Consider the following 15582-nt stretch of genomic DNA (forward strand, 5'->3'; position numbering starts at 1 on the left):
CTCTTGAGACCCAGCGACAGCCTCATAAATCTCCCCTGCACTAATTCCATATCATTCAGAAACTGAGAGCCAGTTTCTGTCCTCCCAGCCTCCACTCATTCCTCCGTGCATGCTCACGCACATCCTCTGGTATAACGACCCTCGTGTAGCTACTCGTTAAATCCCTCTTGGAAATCCAAACTCAACATGCTGACTTGTTCTGTCCTGAACGAATGAGCAAATTTATTGAACATGATTTAGCTTACAAAAACCATAAATTGGGTTATCTACTGTGCGGTGTGGCCTCCTGTATATTGGTGAGACCCAGTGTAGATTGGGAGACCGTTTCGCTGAGCACCTGCTCCCGGTAGCCATCCATTTCAGTTCTCCTCCAATTCCCATTCGGACATGTCAGTCCATGGCCTCCATTGTCATGATGAGGCCCCATTCAGGTCGGAGGAACAACATCTTATACTCTGGGTAGCGTCCAACCTGATGCCATGAACATCAATTTCTCAAACTTCCCTCCTCCCCTTCACCATTCGTCATTCTCATTTCCCTCCGTTCCTGATTAGACTCCCCCTCCCGGGTTTCACACACCCTCGGAGGGATCCTCCGCTCTGCTTGGCCAGACTGACCTTCCCCCATACATCCGACCCAACACCATTCCCCCGCACCTTCCCCCAGCCGTCCGTCCCCAGTTATCATCTCCCCCCCCCCCCCCATTGTCCCGGGTAATCCTTTCCGTGCTGTTTGGATGCAGGCGAGACCCGCAGGATCCTCAGTGTGAGCCCCGCCTACGACTGGACCTGCTTCAGCCACTCGCTCCGCAACGTGTCTCCGATGCCAGTGGAGTCCTCGCCCCCGGAGCCCTGCCCCACCCCCTGCCACAACCTGACCAACTGCGCCGACTGCCTCAGCTCCTACGGCTCCGATGGCGGGTGGCAGCAGTGTGTCTGGAGCGTGGCCCTGCAGCAGGTGAGCACCAGCTCCACACCCAGCCCAGGGAACAGGGAGATCGTGGGCCGGGGCAGGCACAGGCAGTGGACTACGTGAGGGGGAGGGTCACCAGGGACGGATGGTGGGGGGAGGGTGAAAGGACTATAGTGGGGGAGATTGCACTGGGGTTGGATTGTGCGAGGGGAAGGGCTTCCAGGGATGGACTGGGTCAGTGGGGACACAGAGCTTCGAACAGCCTCTCCACCATCCACCTCTCAACCCTCATCCCTCTCCCTTCCCCCTCCACTCTTGCCCCTCCCCTTGCTTCCCCCAGCCCTTTGCTGTCTTATCCTCCAGCGCCCTTGCCTCCTTTCTCACTGTTCTCTCCTCCCCGCAGTGTATGAGCCCCAGCTTTGCGCCGCTGCGCTGTGCGGCAGGGATGTGCGGCCGGACCCTGCGGGGGTCGAAGGCGAGCTGCAACCTGTCGTGCGCCAGCTACCAGCAGTGCTCTCACTGCATCCGGCACTCCCACTGTGGCTGGTGCTCCACCCGTGGCCTCAACGGCATCGGACGCTGCATGCAGGGTGGCCTTCATGGACCCTGGGACGGTGCGTACACACGAGTGAGGGGGCGGATGAGCGAAGGGAGAGTACATCGAACATACAGACCTTTCGGCCCACAATGTTGTGTCAGTCTATATAAACCTACTCCAGGATTAATTAACTCTTCCCTCACACACCATTTTTCTTTTACCCAGTTGCCTGTGTAAGTCTCCAAGATCTTCCTAATGTATCTACAAACAGAAAAGGCTCCCTTTATTCCCACTCTTTGCCTCCTGCCGATCACCCAATCTTCTATCCATGCTAGTACCTGTCCCTGAATACTGTGGTCTGGTATTTTGTTAAGCAACTTCATATGCGGCTCCTTGTCAAAGGCCTTCTGAAAATCCAAGTGCACAATATCCACCGATTCTCCTTTGTCTATCCTGCTTGTTACTTTGTTACTTCCTCAGAGAATTCCAACAGATTTGTCAGGCAAGATGTTCCCTTAAGGAAACCAAGCTGACTTTGACCTATTTTGTCATGTCTCCAAAGAGCCTGAAACCTCACCCTTAGTAATCGACTCCCTACGTCTACCAAGTCACTGAGGTGAGGTAAACCAGCCTATCGTTTCCTTTCTTCTGCCTCCCTCCCTTCATGAGGAGTGGAGTGACATTTGCAATTTTCCAGTCTTCTGGAACCTTGACTCCGTTGATTCTTGAAAGATCATTACTAATGCCTCCACAATCTCTTTAGCCAGCTCTTTCAGAACCCTGGGGTGTAGACCATCTGGTCCAGGGGACTTACCCACCTTCAGACTTCTCAGCTTCCCAAGCACTGTCTCTCTACTCCACTGCAACTACACTCACTTCTGCCCCCTGGCACACTTAAACCTTTGGCATTCTGCTAGTGTCTTGCACGGTGATGCAAAATACTTACTCAGTTCATTCCCCATTTCCTTGTCCCCCATTACTGGCTCTGCAGCATCATTTTCCACCAGTCTGATGTCTATTCTTGCTTCTCTTTTACATCTGAAATAGCATGATGTCCTCTATGATATTCACGGCCAGCTTGCCTTCTTATTTAATCTTTTTTCCTCCTCAGGGCTTTTTAGTTGCCTTTTGTTGGTATTTAAAAGCTTCCCAATCCTCTAACTTCCCACTAATTTCAAAGTTCAAAGTAAAATTTAGTACATACTGAACATCTCACCATATACGACCCTGAGATTCTTTCTCTGTGGGCATACGTAGCAAATCTATAGGACAGTAACTGTAAATAAGATTGATGAACAACAAACAGTGCAAATGCAGATAAAAGTAAATCACAATAAATAATGACATCATGAAATAAGTTAAAGAATCCTTACAGTGAGATCCTTGGTCATGGGAACACAAGAAACAGATTCAGATTCAGGTTCAATTTATTGTCATTTAGAAACCACAAATGCAATGCAGTTAAAAAATGAGACAACGTTCCTCCAGAATGATATCACAAAAGCATATGACAAAACAGACTAGAAAATCCACATAACGTTTGGCAATCCCCAATCCAGAGTCTGGAGAGGCTGCTGCATATTAATATCACTCTACCGTCTTAGCGTGGTCCCCAGAAAGGAGCTCCAAAACTACCAGACAAAACAAGACCAAAAACTAAAGCTACAAGACCTGCACAAAACCACATAGTTACAACAGTGCAATCGATAGCATAATTGATTTTAAAAAAACAGACTATGGGCACAGTAAAAATAGTCCAAAGATAAGTTCCGTGTAGTTATCCTGTTTTGTTCAGGAACCTGATGGTTGAGGGGTAGTAACTGTTCTTGGTGGTGTGAGTCCTGAGGCTCTTGTACCTTCCACCTGATGGCAACAATGAGAAGAGAGCATGGCCTGGGTGGTGAGGATCTTTGATGATGGATTCTGCTTTTCTGCACCAGTGTTTCATGTAGATGGGCTCTGTGGTTGGGAGGGCTTTACCTGCGATGTACTGGGCCGAATCCACTAGCTTTTGTAGGATTTTCCATTCAAGGGCTTTGGTGTTCCCAGACCAGGCCATGATGCAGCTAGTCAATACACTTTCCATCACACATCTTTAGAAACTCGTCCACATACTGTATCTCCACAGACTCCTAAGGAAGTAGAGGGGTTGGTATGCTTTATTTGCAGTTACACATATATGATGTGTTCAGGACAGGTCCTTAGAGATGGTGACACCCAGGACCCTCTCCACCTCTGATCCTCCAATGAGGACTGACTCATGGACCTCTGGTTTCCCTCTCCTGAAGTCTACAATCAGTTCCTTGGTCTCGCTGACTTTGAGTAACACCACTCAGCCAAATTTTCAATTTCCCTGTATGCTGATTCATCATCCCCTTTGATACAGACCAGAACAGTGGTGTCATCAGCAAACTTGTATGTGATGTTGGAGATGTGCTTAGCCACACTGTCATAAGTGTAAAGTGAGTAGAGCAGGGGGCTAAGTACACGTCCCTGTGTTTAATTAAATGCCCTCTCTTTTGCTTTTATGTTGACTTTGACTTCTCATGTTAGCCACTGTTATGACATCTTGCCTTTATAATACTTCCTCTTTGGGATGCATATATCCTGCACCTTCTGAATTGCTTCGAGAAATTCCAGCCATTGCTGCTCTACCATCATGTTCTTTTCCAATCAACTTTGGCCAGTTCCTCTCTCATGCCTCTATAATTCTCTTTACTCCACTCCAATACTGATACATCTGACCTTAGCTTCACTCTTTCACATTGCAGGGTGAGTTCTACAATATTGTGACCACCGACACCTAAGGGTTCCTTTACCTTAAGTTCAAATCTGGTTCATTACTCAACACCCAATCCAGAAGAGCTGATCCCTCATTGGGCTCAGCCACTCGCTGCTCTTAAAAAAAAAAATCTGCTATGCGTTCTACAAATGCCCTCTCATGGAATCCAACACCAACACAATTTTCTAAATCTACCTGTGTATTGAAATCCCCCATATCTGTTGTAGCATTGTTCTTTTGACATGCGTTTTCCATCTGCCGTTGTAATTTGTGGCCACCTGGCTGCTGTTTGGAGGCCTGGGTATAACTCCCATTAGGGTCTTTTCCTCTTGTAGTTTCTGAACTCTACCCACAAGGGTTCTATATTTTCCCATCCTATTTCACTTCTTTCTAAGGATTTTACTTCATTTTGTTTTTAACCAATAGGGCCACCCTAACTCCACACCCTCTGCCTACCTGCCTGTCCTTTTAATCCAATGCATATCCTTAGATGTTAAGCTCCCAATTATAACCTTATATTATAATAATATTATTATAACCTTATTATTTTAAGGTTTTAATTATATCCAATTATAAGCCACAACCCAGTGATGCCATAATGTCACACATACCAATCTCTAACTGTGCTATAAGATTACCTATTTTAATCCGTAAGCGCAATTAAATATAACATCTTCAGTCCCGTATTCGCTGCCTTTTTTGATTTTGATCCCTCTACACTGCAGTTCACCCCACTGACTAAATTTGCCCTGTCATCTGCCTGTCCTTCCTAACAGTCTCACTTCACACTGCCTCTGGTGGTATACCCACTGCCCCATCCTCAGCCCTATCATTCTGGTTCCCAACCTGCTGCCATATTGGTTTAAACACTCCCCAACAGTTCTAGCAAGGATGTTGGTCCCCCCTTGGGTTCAAGGGTAACCCATCCCTTTTGTACAGATAAAACCTTCCCCAAGAAGAGAGCCCAGTGATCTAAAATTCGGACCTGCCCCCTGCATCAGTTCCTTAGCCACGCATTCACTTGCCAAATCATCCTGTTCGTGCCCTCACTGGCGCGTGGCACAGGCAGCCAATCAGAGATTGCTACCCATGCGGTCCTGCTTTTCGGCTTTCTACCTAGCTCCCTAAGTTCCCTCTTCAGGATCTCTCCCCTTTTCCTGCCTATATCATTGGTACCAATATGTACCAAGACTTCTGGCAGCTCACCATCCCCCCTTAGACAAAATCTGAGACGCCCTGACCCTGGCACCTGGGAGGCAACATTGTCTTTACAGAATCTTGTGTCTACTCCTCTAACTGTGGAATCCCCAGTCACTACTGCAGTCCTCTTCTCCCTTCTTCCCCCCTTTCCCTTCTGAGCCACAGTTGTTACGCCCACCAACAGTATCCATAGTTACTATTGAAGGGACAGTCTGTTTTGGCTGCCCATTTCCTTTCCCTCTCCTGATAGTCACGCAGGTACCTGCCTCCCTCAGCTCAGGGGTGACTACCTCCCTGTGGCTCCTATCTGTCACCCCCTCAGTTTCCTGTACGAGCCGAAGGTCATTGAGCTACAGCTCCAGTTACTTAACCCATTCCCTGAAGAGCTGCAGCTCGATGCACCCGGACTGATCTCAATTTTCCAGGTGTGGTCTAAGCAGGGTTTTTATAGATCTGCAACATAACCTCGTAGTTCTTGAACTCAACCCCCCCCCCCCCCCCATGCTGTAAATGCCTTCTTCACCCCCTGTCGACACAGGTGTTGACAGGGTAATTGGGGAGGAGTGTAGGATGGATAGAGCAGATGCAGGGGTTGCTCCGGGCTCCATTGCTCTCCGGTGTTACCCATTGTGTGACTCTAGCCCTACCGGTTTCCCGGCGGCATGTGAACCCTTTCCACAGCGTGCGTTGCCCCCCCCCCCCCAATGGCGTGTGACCAACCCCCTCCCCCGTGGTGTCTGACGCATGCTCTCTTGCGGTCAGCAGGCGGGGCCCAGGGCTGCGGGGAAGTCGACGGCACATGGGCCTTCATGTCCTGCCCTGCGGAGAACGAGTGTCTCAACGGGCACCATGACTGCGACGAGACGCAGAACTGCACTGACCGGCCCCAGGGCTTCGAGTGTGTGTGTCGTTCCGGCTACATGCATGACAGGTGAGGGGCGGCGAAGGGGGTGAGTCAGGAGAGCCGAGGTCAGAGAGTGTGGGGAGGGGCGGGGGGGGGGGGAGAGACAAGACAGGAGAGCTGAGTTCAGAGTGTGTGGGGGGGGGGGGGGGGAACGAGACAGGAGAGCCGAGCTCAGTGAGTGTGGGGGGAGGGAGATGAGACAGGAGAGCCGAGAGCTCAGAGAGTGTGGGGGGGGGGGAGGGGGAGAGAGACAAGACAGGAGAGCTGAGTTCAGAGTGTGTGGGGGGGGGGGAACGAGACAGGAGAGCCGAGCTCAGTGAGTGTGGGGGGAGGGAGATGAGACGGGAGAGCCGAGAGCTCAGAGAGTGTGGGGGGGGGGGGCGGGGAGAGACAAGACAGGAGAGCTGAGTTCAGAGTGTGTGGGGGGGGGAGGAACGAGACAGGAGAGCCGAGCTCAGTGAGTGTGGGGGGAGGGAGATGAGACGGGAGAGCCGAGAGCTCAGAGAGTGTGGGGGTGGGGGGGGAGAGACAAGACAGGAGAGCTGAGTTCAGAGTGTGTTGGGGGGAGGGTGGAATGACATGGGAGAGCTGAACTCAGAGAATAGGGAGGGTGAGGGGAGGCGAGGCAAGGGGTTAGGAAGGAGTAATGGGTGAGGGGATGATAGGATGTGGAGGGAGCAGATGGGCAAAGAGGGAGTGAGGAGGCTGCATGTGTGTTTGGGGCAGGTAGAGGGAGGGGAAGCCTGCAAGAAAGGGGTGGAACAGAGACTGCGTGGGGTGGAGAGGGGCAGGGGTGAAACCTGGGCTCTGTGTGATCCAATTAGCCCATAATTGGAACTGTCAGTGTTTGATCTCCAACCCTCCCCTTATGACCACCTCCTCCTCTCTCTCTCCATCTCCCTGCTTCACCTCCTCTCTCCATTTCCCTCCTCCCTTTCTCTCTCTTACTCCATCCCCCTTTCTCTCTCCCCCCTCTCTTTCTCTCTCTCTATATATATATATATATATATGAGTGTGTGTGTGTGTGTGTGTATACACACACGCACATACACACACATTCCCCTGCACCCCCTCTCTCGCTCTCTCTACCTGCGCTCCCCCTCCCTCCATCCCCGTGTTTTCTTTCTCAATGCTCCTCCCTACCCGCAGCACGCTGGAGATGTGCCGTCCGGTCTGTGAGCAGGGCTGTGTGAACGGGACCTGTGTGGAACCCAACAACTGTCGGTGTCACTTTGGCTACGTGGGCCGCAACTGTTCTGTGGGGTGTTACTGCAACCAGCACAGCGAGTGTGAGAGCGTCACTGCCCGCGACCGCTGCCTGCACTGTGTTAACAACACCAAGGTCAGTGTGGGGCAGTCCCCGGGGTCAAGGAGGGTGATAGGGTAACAGATACAGTCACTTGGAGAGACTCGGGGAAGAGGGTGGGGGATGTCAGTGACTGGGACTGATATTGACCTCCGTCTGATCCTGTTCCATGTGCGCTGCGGAGCTGAAGCGAGGGTGTATGGTCAGATGTCAGGTGCAGCTTGTGTGACCTGGTGGAACTGAGGGCTTGTAGTCCCTTAGTGAGCTCCCTGACCCTCTAACACTGCTCTGTGCTCACTGTTAAGGGGTCAGGTGTTCAGTGAATCAGGTCTTGGTGAATTCCCTCACCGTCTAACACTGCTCTGTGCCCGCTGTACAGGGGTCAGGGGTTCAGTGAATCAGGTCTCGGTGAATTCCCTCACCGTCTAACACTGCTCTGTGCCCGCTGTACAGGGGTCAGGGGTTCAGTGAATCAGACCTTTGCCCTGTGTCAGGAATGTGTGCAGTCCTTCAGTGAGTCCATCCCAGCCTGATCCTGCTCTGTGCCCACTGTACAGGGGTCAGGGGTTCAGTGTATCAGACCTTTGCCCTGTGTCAGGAGTGTGTGCAGTCCTTCAGTGAGTCCATCCCAGCCTGATCCTGCTCTGTGCCCACTGTACAGGGGTCAGGGGTTCAGTGTATCAGACCTTTGCCCTGTGTCAGGAGTGTGTGCAGTCCTTCAGTGAGTCCATCCCAGCCTGACACTGCTCTGTGCCCACTGTACAGGGGTCAGGGGTTCAGTGAATCAGGTCTCGGTGAATTCCCTCACCGTCTAACACTGCTCTGTGCCCGCTGTACAGGAACTAGGGGTTCAGTGAATCAGGTCTCAATAAATTCCCCCACCCTCTGACACTGCTCTGTGCCCGCTGTACAGGGGTCAGGGGTTCAGTGTATCAGAAGTTGGAGGGGGGCGGTCAGTGAATCAGGAGGGTGTGTGTGGTCTGTCGGTGAGCCCCGTCACGACCTGACCCTGCTCAGTGCCTGGTGTACAGAAGTCGAGGGGTCAGAGGATCAGTGAGTCTGGTCTCTCAATGTTCTCCCTCACTCTCTGACCCCACAGCGTGTGCTGCTGTGCAGGGGTCGGGCGGATTTTGTTTCATTTCGAGATTGGCCCTTCTGGCCCAATCAGCAGTATGACCCAGCCAGTAACCCACTTATTTAACCCTAGCCTAATCAAAGAGCCATTTAAATGACCAATTAGCCTACGAACCGGTATGTCTATCGACTGCAGGAGGAAACTGGAGCGCCTCGGTGAAAGCTGTGCGGTCACGGGGAGAATGTTCAAAGTCAGAATGGTACTGTGAACTCCCATGCACTGAGCTTTAATAGCGGCTCACAAACAGTTGCGCTATTGTGGCGCCCAGTGCCAGCGACAGAGATCAGGGGGATCGTGATTCAGTAGAGGGCTCCCTCATCCCTGACCCCGTTGTGTGCCTCCACCGTGCAGGGGGATCACTGCGAGAAGTGCCAACCGCTGTTCGTGGGCTTGGCGGTGGATGGCGGGACGTGCAGACCCTGTAGCGTCTTCTGCAACAACAACAGCGACGTCTGCGTCACCAAAGAGCAGTACAACCTGTGGCTGCAGGAGCCCCAAGGACACCCGCTGGACCCAGCCCAGGTCAGTACGGCAACTACTGCCACCCACAGAGCCCATTCCCCAGCCCCTGCCCTCCTAGGCCGCGGTGGTTCACACGTCGATCCGATTCCTCAGCGCTGAGAGTCTCAGCCCCCGCCGCCCACTCGAGCGGAGTGCTCCCTCCTCCCTCAGATACCCGGTATTTAACTCCTCAGCGGATGGGGACGCGCGGAGGATTACAGAGGATTGTTTCAGGGAAACCGGGAAATGATTGATCCTGTCACAAACCAGAGAAAACGAGTTCCGAGCAATGCACACAAAATGCTGGAGGAACTCAGCAGGCCAGGCAGCAACTGTGGAAAAGAGTAAACAGCTCGACATTTTGGGCTGAGATCCTTAGCTTTCGGCCCAAAACGTGGACTGTACTCTTTTCCACAGATGGTGCCTAGCCTGCTGAGTTCCTCCTGCTTGAGTGGTTGATCTGGGACACCAGACAACAGGTGAATAATACCCATCTCCTTGGGCTTGTCCCTGCATAGTTTCCTTTCATCTCAGCACTGCGTCAACCCCCTCTCCTCGCCCCAGCGAAGCGATTTCCCCACCCCTCCAGAGGCCCTGACCCGGCCACTCTCACTCTCCCCAGCTTTCTCACCGTACTGCCCTCGCACTCTCTGCACCCCAACCCCTCCCACCATCATTCATATCCTCTCCTCTCTCTCCCCTACACTGTCCCATCCCACTCCTCCCACCCTCCTGTGCCACCCTCTCACTGTCCTTACCTCGCTCACTGAGCCGAGCTTCCCTCGAGTGATCCAGGCTGCCTACACCCTCCACTCTTGTCTGTCCCAATGGTTCTTTTCCCACCCAATGGGCACTGGGTGCTTCTACCTCCCCCCCCCCCCCCCCAAGGATAACACTGCATTGCTCCAGTGAGCATGACTTCGTTGGAAAGTACCATTTGAGCTGGTACTGGTTCTTGCCCCCACCACTCCCTCTGAGATGTCCCTTGTCCCTCTGCCATCTCTCTGCTTGTTTTCCCCACAACTCTCAGCAAAGTGCAAGGGGCCGAGACCCATCCCTCCAGCCGTCCCTCACCTCCAGTCTGAGTGTGCGAGTGCACTCACTGGTGGAGGGGTGGGGGGGCACAAAGAAGCTGAGACTCGGGACTGTAAGCACTGGAACGGAGAGTTGGGTGGGGAAACGGATGGTCCCGGGGCTGGGAGGCGGGCAGGTGGGGGGTTGTGATAGTTTTTCCGCTAACGCGGGCCTGGCCTCTCCCTACAGATTGGGAGCTGGGTGAGCGAGGGCCCGACAGAGGAGAATGCCGTGTGCGTCCGGTGCCAGAACAACAGCTCAGGGGAGCGCTGCCACTCCTGCCTCGAGGGTTACTTCTTGCTTGACAACAAGTGCACCAAGTAGGGGACAACCGCCATCCGAGCCGTGAGCCCCCCCCCGACCCCCACCCCTAACCCCATTCCCTCCACCCCCACCTCTAACCCCATTTCCTCCTACCCCCAACCACCCCGACCTCTAACCCATTCCCTCCTACACCCACCCTCCACCCCCACCTCTAACCCATTCCCTCCTACCCCCAACCTCCACCCCGACCTCTAACCCATTCCCTCCTACCCCCACCCTCCACCCCCTCTAACCCATTCCCTCCTACACCCAGCCTCCACCCCCACCTCTAACCCATTCCCTCCTACCCCCAACCTCCACCCCGACCTCTAACCCATTCCCTCCTACACCCACCCTCCACCCCCACCTCTAACCCCATTCCCTCCACCCCCACCTCTAACCCCATTTCCTCCTACCCCCAACCTCCACCCCCACCCCATTCCCTCCACCCCCACCTCTAACCCCATTTCCTCCTACCCCCAACCTCCACCCCCACCTCTAACCCATTCCCTCCTACCCCCACACTCCACCCCTACCTCTAACCCATTCTCTCCTACCCCCACCCTCCACCCCCACCTCTAACCCATTCCCTCCTACTCCCACCCTCCACCCCCACCTCTAACCCATTCCCTCCTACCCCCACCCTCCACCCCCACTAACCCCATTCCCTCCCTGACCCACACCACCCCTACCTCCAACCCCATTCCCTCCTACCCCCACCACCCCATCTCTAACCCCATTCCCTCCCTGACCCCCACCCTCCACCCCTACCTCTAACCCCATTCCCTCCTACCCCCACTCACCACACCTACCTCTAACCCATTCCCTCCTACCCCCACCCTCCACCCCCTCTAACCCATTCCCTCCTACACCCACCCTCCACCCCCACCTCTAACCCATTCCCTCCTACCCCCAACCACCCCCACCTCTAACCCATTCCCTCCTACCCCCAACCTCCACCCCGACCTCTAACCCATTCCCTCCTACCCCCACCCTCCACCCCATCTAACCCCATTCCCTCCTACTCCCACCCTCCACCCCCACCTCTAACCCATTCCCTCCTACCCCCACCCTCCACCCCCACTAACCCCATTCCCTCCCTGACCCACACCACCCCTACCTCTAACCCCATTCCCTCCTACCCCCACCACCCCATCTCTAACCCCATTCCCTCCCTGACCCCCACCCTCCACCCCTACCTCTAACCCCATTCCCTCCTACCCCCACTCACCACCCCCACCTCTAACCCATTCCCTCCTACCCCCACCCTCCACCCCCTCTAACCCATTCCCTCCAGCCCCACCTCTAACCCCATTTCCTCCTACCCCCAACCTCCACCCCCACCCCATTCCCTCCACCCCCACCTCTAACCCCATTTCCTCCTACCCCCAACCTCCACCCCCACCTCTAACCCATTCCCTCCTACCCCCACACTCCACCCCTACCTCTAACCCATTCTCTCCTACCCCCACCCTCCACCCCATCTAACCCCATTCCCTCCTACTCCCACCCTCCACCCCCACCTCTAACCCATTCCCTCCTACCCCCACCCTCCACCCCCACTAACCCCATTCCCTCCCTGACCCACACCACCCCTACCTCTAACCCCATTCCCTCCTACCCCCACCACCCCATCTCTAACCCCATTCCCTCCCTGACCCCCACCCTCCACCCCTACCTCTAATCCCATTCCCTCCTACCCCCACTCACCACCCCCACCTCTAACCCATTCCCTCCTACCCCCACCCTCCACCCCCTCTAACCCATTCCCTCCTACACCCACCCTCCACCCCCACCTCTAACCCATTCCCTCCTACCCCCAACCTCCACCCCGACCTCTAACCCATTCCCTCCTACACCCACCCTCCACCCCCACCTCTAACCCATTCCCTCCTACCCCCACCCTCCACCCCATCTAACCCTTCCCTCCTACTCCCACCCTCCACCCCCACCTCTAACCCATTCCCTCCTACCCCCACCCTCCACCCCCACTAACCCCATTCCCTCCCTGACCCACACCACCCCTACCTCTAACCCCATTCCCTCCTACACCCACCACCCCATCTCTAACCCCATTCCCTCCCTGACCCCCACCCTCCACCCCTACCTCTAACCCCATTCCCTCCTACCCCCACTCTCCACCCCCACCTCTAATCCCATTCCCTCCCAGACCCCCACCACCCCCACCTCTAACCCCATTCCCTCCTACCTCCACTCCTACCTCTAACCCCATTCCCTCCCTGACCCCCACCACCCCCTCTAACACCATTCCCTCCCTGACCCCCACCCTCCACCCCTACCTCTAACCCCATTCTCTCCTACCCCCACCCTCCACCCCCACCTCTAACCCATTCCCTCCTACCCCCACCCTCCACCCCCACCTCTAACTCATTCCCTCCTACCCCCACCCTCCACCCCCACCTCTAACCCCATTCCCTCCCTGACCCCCACCATCCCCACCTCTAACTCCATTCCCTCCTACCCCCACCACCCCATCTCTAACCCCATTCCCTCCCTGACCCCCACCCTCCACCCCTACCTCTAACCCCATTCCCTCCTACCCCGACCTCTAACCCATTCCCTCCTACCCCCACCCTCCACCCCCTCTAACCCATTCCCTCCTACACCCAGCCTCCACCCCCACCTCTAACCCATTCCCTCCTACCCCCACCACCCCATCTCTAACCCCATTCCCTCCTACCCCCACCCTCCACCCCCTCTAACCCATTCCCTCCTACACCCAGCCTCCACCCCCACCTCTAACCCATTTCCTCCTACCCCCAACCACCACGACCTCTAACCCATTCCCTCCTACACCCACCCTCCACCCCCACCTCTAACCCATTCCCTCCTACCCCCAACCTCCACCCCGACCTCTAACCCATTCCCTCCTACCCCCACCCTCCACCCCCTCTAACCCATTCCCTCCTACACCCAGCCTCCACCCCCACCTCTAACCCATTCCCTCCTACCCCCAACCTCCACCCCGACCTCTAACCCATTCCCTCCTACACCCACCCTCCACCCCCACCTCTAACCCCATTCCCTCCACCCCCACCTCTAACCCCATTTCCTCCTACCCCCAACCTCCACCCCCACCCCATTCCCTCCACCCCCACCTCTAACCCCATTTCCTCCTACCCCCAACCTCCACCCCCACCACTAACCCATTCCCTCCTACCCCCACACTCCACCCCTACCTCTAACCCATTCTCTCCTACCCCCACCCTCCACCCCATCTAACCCCATTCCCTCCTACTCCCACCCTCCACCCCCACCTCTAACCCATTCCCTCCTACCCCCAACCTCCACCCCCACTAACCCCATTCCCTCCCTGACCCACACCACCCCTACCTCCAACCCCATTCCCTCCTACCCCCACCACCCCATCTCTAACCCCATTCCCTCCCTGACCCCCACCCTCCACCCCTACCTCTAACCCCATTCCCTCCTACCCCCACTCACCACACCCACCTCTAACCCATTCCTACCCCCACCCTCCACCCCCTCTAACCCATTCCCTCCTACACCCACCCTCCACCCCCACCTCTAACCCATTCCCTCCTACCCCCAACCTCCACCCCCACCTCTAACCCATTCCCTCCTACCCCCAACCTCCACCCCGACCTCTAACCCATTCCCTCCTACCCCCACCCTCCACCCCATCTAACCCCATTCCCTCCTACTCCCACCCTCCACCCCCACCTCTAACCCATTCCCTCCTACCCCCACCCTCCACCCCCACTAACCCCATTCCCTCCCTGACCCACACCACCCCTACCTCTAACCCCATTCCCTCCTACCCCCACCACCCCATCTCTAACCCCATTCCCTCCCTGACCCCCACCCTCCACCCCTACCTCTAACCCCATTCCCTCCTACCCCCACTCACCACCCCCCACCTCTAACCCATTCCCTCCTACCCCCACCCTCCACCCCCTCTAACCCATTCCCTCCAGCCCCACCTCTAACCCCATTTCCTCCTACCCCCAACCTCCACCCCCACCCCATTCCCTCCACCCCCACCTCTAACCCCATTTCCTCCTACCCCCAACCTCCACCCCCACCTCTAACCCATTCCCTCCTACCCCCACACTCCACCCCTACCTCTAACCCATTCTCTCCTACCCCCACCCTCCACCCCATCTAACCCCATTCCCTCCTACTCCCACCCTCCACCCCCACCTCTAACCCATTCCCTCCTACCCCCACCCTCCACCCCCACTAACCCCATTCCCTCCCTGACCCACACCACCCCTACCTCTAACCCCATTCCCTCCTACCCCCACCACCCCATCTCTAACCCCATTCCCTCCCTGACCCCCACCCTCCACCCCTACCTCTAACCCCATTCCCTCCTACCCCCACTCACCACCCCCACCTCTAACCCATTCCCTCCTACCCCCACCCTCCACCCCCTCTAACCCATTCCCTCCTACACCCACCCTCCACCCCCACCTCTAACCCATTCCCTCCTACCCCCAACCTCCACCCCGACCTCTAACCCATTCCCTCCTACACCCACCCTCCACCCCCACCTCTAACCCCATTCCCTCCACCCCCACCTCTAACCCATTCCCTCCTACCCCCACCCTCCACCCCATCTAACCCTTCCCTCCTACTCCCACCCTCCACCCCCACCTCTAACCCATTCCCTCCTACCCCCACCCTCCACCCCCACTAACCCCATTCCCTCCCTGACCCACACCACCCCTACCTCTAACCCCATTCCCTCCTACACCCACCACCCCATCTCTAACCCCATTCCCTCCCTGACCCCCACCCTCCACCCCTACCTCTAACCCCATTCCCTCCTACCCCCACTCTCCACCCCCACCTCTTACCCATTCCCTCCTACACCCACCCTCCACCCCCACCTCTAACCCCATTCCCTCCCTGACCACCATCCCCACCTCTAACCCCATTC

At 55.8% G+C, this 15582-nt stretch overlaps 1 protein-coding gene across 1 annotated transcript in view; it reads left to right on the forward strand.

Moving 5' to 3' along the window:
• megf8 (multiple EGF-like-domains 8) overlaps nucleotides 1-15582 on the forward strand; it is a 123234-nt gene that overhangs the window by 92389 nt on the left and 15263 nt on the right. The window contains exons 35-40 of the mRNA XM_059967940.1: nucleotides 743-957; nucleotides 1316-1526; nucleotides 6198-6363; nucleotides 7486-7678; nucleotides 9129-9299; nucleotides 10542-10672. Coding sequence (XP_059823923.1) covers nucleotides 743-957; nucleotides 1316-1526; nucleotides 6198-6363; nucleotides 7486-7678; nucleotides 9129-9299; nucleotides 10542-10672 — 1087 coding nt within the window. The remainder of the gene's footprint in view (nucleotides 1-742; nucleotides 958-1315; nucleotides 1527-6197; nucleotides 6364-7485; nucleotides 7679-9128; nucleotides 9300-10541; nucleotides 10673-15582) is intronic.

The sequence above is a fragment of the Hypanus sabinus genome, chromosome 1, assembly GCF_030144855.1.
Source record: "Hypanus sabinus isolate sHypSab1 chromosome 1, sHypSab1.hap1, whole genome shotgun sequence".
In the NCBI taxonomy this organism is placed as follows: Eukaryota; Metazoa; Chordata; class Chondrichthyes; order Myliobatiformes; family Dasyatidae; genus Hypanus; species Hypanus sabinus.